We start from the raw sequence: 5,373 nt of genomic DNA, 5'->3' as shown, positions 1-5,373 counted from the left end.
ATATATATATATATATATATATATATATATATTTATATGCATATATATGTATATGCATACATACATTTCACAGATCTACTTAGATTATTGACTTTACAGTTATATATATATTGTGTATTTTATATTATGTATACAATATATAATGTATACGATATACATTATATAATATATATTATATATATTTTATATATTATATATTATATCTTACGTATTATATTTTATATATTATATAATATACTTTATGTACTATACTTTATATATTATATATTATAATATCTTATGTATTATATATTATATATTATATACTATATACTATATTTTATATATTATATATTATATATTATATACATTATATATTATATCTTATATATTACATATATTATATATTATATAAAATATTCTCATTATGTTATATATATTATATATTATATAAAATATTCTCATTATGTTATACCGCCCGTCAATAGAAGGCCGCTACAAAGAAACTCTGAGGCCCACAGAGGCTTTATATATACACCTGCATATACCCTAAACCCCCACAAACTCTCTCAAACCCTAAACCCTAAACCCTCACAAACTCTCTTTAACCCTAAACCCTAAACCCTCGCAAACTCTCTTTAACCCTAAACCCTAAACCCTCATAATTTCTCTCGTAAACCATGAACAAGGAGATGGTGGTGGGGGATTTGGGTGCAGATGTTGTGCAAATATACACTGAAAAACATGTGCATGCAGCTTGCATGCATGCCCCTTCAGCTACAGCAGTCTCTCTCTCTATTTAGAACAGCAGCTGCACATACACCTCACGCTAACTGCAGCGGCAAACGCAGACTCCTCTTAAGTACAAGGGAGACAGCCCCAATACAGTTCACAACAAAGTGGAGGTGAAGCAGGGACCGCAGCAACAGCAGCAGCAGCAGCAACAACAACAGCAACTGCAGCAACTGCAGCGGCCACACCAGAACTCTAGCAGCACCAGCAAGTGTTGAACAAGTGTCTGTCTCTTCTGTTGCGAAACTCAAAGCAACTGCTGCTGCTGCTGCTGCTGCAGTTCTGAACACGGGTAGGGGCCCCCTATGTGAGATGGGGGCCCCTGTAAGGGGGCCCCTCTGAGATGCAGTGAAGCAGCAAGAAGTCATTGCTTCTTCGTTGGTTTCAGAGAATCATGCATCAAAAAAATTTTTAAATATATTTCAGCATTTCTTTACCTCTTTTATAACGGCTAAGCAGCCACAGCTGCTGGAGCTCTGCTGCAGAAGCTGCTGATATCGCTGCTGCTGCTGCTGCTGCTAGGAGAACAGAAGGTTCTGTCTTCTGCTGCGGGTATTGTTGACTCTTCTTCTTTTTATTGCTGTATTCAATTTCGTATTTATATATACATTGTAGAGGATACCTGGAGGCTGCTTTGTTTGGCTGCGCCGTGCATGCGTTTGCTGCTGCACTCGGGGCTTCAGGTCTTGCTGCTGCTGCACCTGCTGCTGCTGCTGCTGCTTCTGTTGGCCCCGCCTCGCTCTCTCATATTCACTGGCTGCAGGAGGAGCAGCAGCCCGTTAACTTTTGCTGCTACTGTTTCCTCCCTTACAGTGCCCAGAGCCGCTCCGCACCTCCAGCAGCAGCAGAAGCAGCAATAGCAGCAGCTGCTGCAGAAATACCCGTGGTAGCTTTCATTAGCGGCAAGAGCAGCAGCGAGGCTGGAAGCAGCAACTGTTGCTGCTGCAGCTACAACAACCGTTGCTGCAGCAGCACACGCAGCATTGCTAAGCGGCAACAGCACTGTATCCAAGAGCAACAGCAACAGAAGCAGCAGCAGCAGCAATGGCAGCCACAGCAGATGCGTCGGTGCTGCGGTGGCGGCTGCGGGGCTCTTCTACGGGCACTACAGCTGTTGGTTTAGCGCTTCCTGTATCATGTGGGGAGCTGCGTGTACACCTGAAGCAGCAGATGGGAGTCGCTGCTCTCACGGCTATTGATTTGCTGCTGTCTCTTGAGGGAGCAGCAGATGAAGTGCTGCCAGACAGCATGCTGCTGCACCAGCCTCTGTGCGTTCTTGTACAACGAAAGCCTGCTGCTGCTGCAGCTGCTGCGCTGCGCGAAGCGGAGCTCAAGTACCAGCAGCAAATGCAGGAGCAGCAGCAGCAGCAGCAACAGCAGCAACAGCAGCAGCAACAACCGAACCCTCAGTTGCAAAGGGGCACGGCAGCAAGCCGCGCAGCAGCAGCTGCTGCTGTTGCCGTAGGACCGGCTGCTGCTGCTGCTGCGCCTTCAGCAGCAGCTGGCAGCGGCGACAGCAGCACTAACCTTGTAAGCGATGACTGTACACAGGGAGCAGCAGCAGCAGCAACAGAGGAAGAGCGGCTGCTGCTTCAAGCAGTTATAGATGTTCACGACGCGCGTAAAGGCTACCTACGTGCAGACAGCAGCAGCAGCAGCAGGAGGGGGCCGGGCAGCCACAATCTGATGTGGGTGAGGCCTCAGGAAGAAGGCAGCAGCAGCAGCAGCAGCAGCAGCACGAGTTCTTATCGTGGTTATTCTGCAGGGAGTGTTGCGGGTGCTACCGGTGGTGCTCGCCAGCAGCAGCATGCGTACTATCAGCTGCAGCAGCAGCAGCACTACGCAGCAGCAGCAGCAGCAGCAGCAACAACAGTCTCCGCCGACTATATTTGTCATATGTGTGGGGAGATGGGCCACCACATTAAAAACTGCCCGAAGTCTTCCGATGCAAAACAACAAAAAAAGATTAGACCCGCAACAGGTATGTATCCCACAGCAGCAGCAGCAGCAGCAACACCAACAGCAGCGGCAGCGGCGGCAGCAGTGGCAGCGGCAGCAGCACAGGCGGCAGCGGGGTCGGTGGCTTGGTGCTGAGCTGGTTTAATTGTGTTTATTCTCATTGTTGCTGTTGCTACTTCTGTTGCTGCTTCTGCTGCTGCTGCTGCTGCTGCAGGATTGCCGTCGTCTTTTTTGCGAGACATCTTACCTTCAGAAATCCACAAGTACCAGGAGGTCTACATCAAAAAGGGTGGGTAGCTGCGCAGCAACAGCAGCAGCAACAGCAGCAGCACAAGCCTGGCTAGCTAGCTGCAGGTCAGCGTAGGTATTTAGCTAGCTGTAGCGTTTGGCTAGCTAGCTGCTAGCCTTCTTGGCTAGCTAGCTAGACGGCTAGCCATCTAGCTAGCTAGCTGGGCATCTAGCTAGCTACCTATGCAGCTAGGTAGTTCGGCAGCTAGCCCCGTAGCTAGCTAGCTAGCTAGCCAGTTAGCTGCTGTTTAGGTGCTGGCGCGCGTTGTTCTTATTCTGTTTGTATGTGTGGGGTGTTGCGGTGTACAGACGGGAGCTTCGCAGTGCTGAAGACAGCAGCAATTGGGGGGTTGTCTCTTCTGGGATCGTCATTGGATATGCGTATCCAGCGACATGTAGGTGGAGCAGCACATCTTAAGTGCGGCTGCTGCAACTCTATCTTTAAGGCCCCTACACTGACGCCTTGCTGCGGCGAGACATACTGCAAGGCCTGCATTGTACTCTATCTGCAGCAGCACCCCGCTGCTCCTGATGCTGCTGCTGCTGCTGCTGCTTCCAGCAGCAGCAGCAGCGCAGCAGGGGGCCTCATAGGACACTGTCCTGGCTGCAACGCAGCTATTGCTGCTGCTGACTTAGCAGCAAATACCGTGCTGCAGCAAAGCGTTGACACTGTTACCTGCAGCAACACCTCTCGCTGGACTTGGCAGCAGCAGCAGCAGCAACAACAGCAGCAGCAGCAGCAGCAGGACGCAGCTGCTGCTGCGCCTCCTGCTGCAGGGACATTTGTTAAAACCGAAAATCCGCAGCGAGGGTCAATTGCTGATCTGCTGTCCAGGGGATCGACCCTTGCTGCTGCAGCTGAAGACTCCAATTCAGCAGCAGCAGCAGCAGCAGCAACTGCAACAGCAGCAGCATCGGGAGAAGCAGCAACAGCAGGTGGAGAAAGTGCTGCTTCAACAGATGAGCCTGCCTCGCTGCTGAAGGTAAAGGAAGAACAAGTAGAGACCTCGCATCCACCTGCAGCAGCATCAGCAGCAGCAGCAGCAACATCGGCACCTGCAGCAGCACCGGCACAAACGGTGTCTTTGCTGCAGCAGAAGAAAGAGGAGCCCGACTCAGCACCCTCAGCGCCAGCCACAGCAACAGCAGCGCCGCCCGCAACAACAGCAGCAGCAGCAGCACAAACTGCAGCTTCAACAGCAGCTGCAACAGCAGCAGCAGCAGCATCGCAAGACGGGGAGACACTTCCGGACATAGGCGATTTGCTGCACTTCAATATTTCAGTGGAGCAGATTCTCGAGTAGGTGCTGCTGTTCCTTTTGCTGCTGCACTTGTTGCTGCGTTTGTTGCTGTTTTTGCTGCTGCTTTTGTTGTTGTTACTGCTGCTGCATTTGCTGCAGTTGTCTCTGTTTGTTTGGGGTGTGCAGACAGCACCGCATTGCAGCCATCCAAATCAAAGCATACAGAGAGAAACGAAAGGCGGAGTTGGCCCTGGGGAGTGCATCCTGATGAACGTCAAGTGCAGCAGCAGCAGCTGCAGCTGCTGCTGCTGAAGGCTACTGCTGCAGCAGCAGCATTGCATAGACACTGCTGCTGAAGTTGCAGCAGCAGCAGCGTTGCCGCCGATTCACGCTTTTTTCCGTTGTGCTATATGTCCGTTGATGACTGCAAAGAATGCAGCAGCAGCAGCAGCAGCAGCAACAGCAGCAGCAGCTGCTCCTGCTATTGATGTGCGCGCATGCAGAAATAGGTGATGCAGCAGCAACTGCTGCTTTTGCTGCCCTGTTTCTCCTCGCTTTTGCATTGGAGTAGCATATAGAATGATGCTAAATACTCTTGAGTTTCGTACGGAGTCAGGAAGGGATTTGCAGCTAGCTAGCTATCTGGCTAGCTAGCTAGCTAGCTGCAAGGAAGATGCCTAGGTAGCTAGCTATCTAGCTAGCCATTCCGGCTGCCTCGCTGGGGCTTTTCGTTTGCTGTGGGGACCTGTGAGAGCAGCACTTTGTTCATTGGCAGCAGCGCGTGCTGCAGCAACAGGTGATGCTGCGGCAAAAGGTGCAGCAGCAAATGATGCTGCAGCAAAACGTGCAGCAGCAGATGGTGCTGTATAGTGTACGTACACTGCAGACACGTCTGATTTTTCTTGCTTAAAAACTCTACGTGGCCATTCTTCTATTCGTCTCTACTCTAAGAGAACGGGCTGCTGCTGCTCTGCTGCTGCTGCTCTGCTGCTGCTCCTCTGCTGCTGCTGCTCCGCTGCTGCTGCTCTGCTGCTGCTGCTGCTGTTGTGCTGGTTGTCCTTTTGCCGCTGGGAATTAGGATGCTTATGCAGCAGATTGTTAGTCTGGAGCAGCA

The 5,373-nt window shown here is 50.5% G+C and overlaps 1 protein-coding gene across 1 annotated transcript; it reads left to right on the top strand.

The window, feature by feature from the left end:
• Positions 1–1,815: 1,815 nt before the first annotated feature.
• On the top strand, positions 1,816–4,527 carry EAH_00048840 (hypothetical protein, conserved; the record flags this gene model as incomplete). Its single annotated transcript, XM_013391379.1, has 4 exons — positions 1,816–2,752; positions 2,945–3,019; positions 3,328–4,318; positions 4,446–4,527. 4 exons carry the CDS (start codon positions 1,816–1,818, stop codon positions 4,525–4,527), a joined length of 2,085 nt encoding a protein of 694 aa, XP_013246833.1.
• Positions 4,528–5,373: the final 846 nt, after the last annotated feature.

This window comes from Eimeria acervulina, genomic scaffold, assembly GCF_000499425.1.
Source record: "Eimeria acervulina Houghton genomic scaffold, Eah_scaff778, whole genome shotgun sequence".
Classification (NCBI taxonomy): Eukaryota; Apicomplexa; class Conoidasida; order Eucoccidiorida; family Eimeriidae; genus Eimeria; species Eimeria acervulina.
The sequence above is the reverse complement of the archived record's forward strand: the minus strand, read 5'-3'. Positions and strand labels throughout refer to the sequence as shown.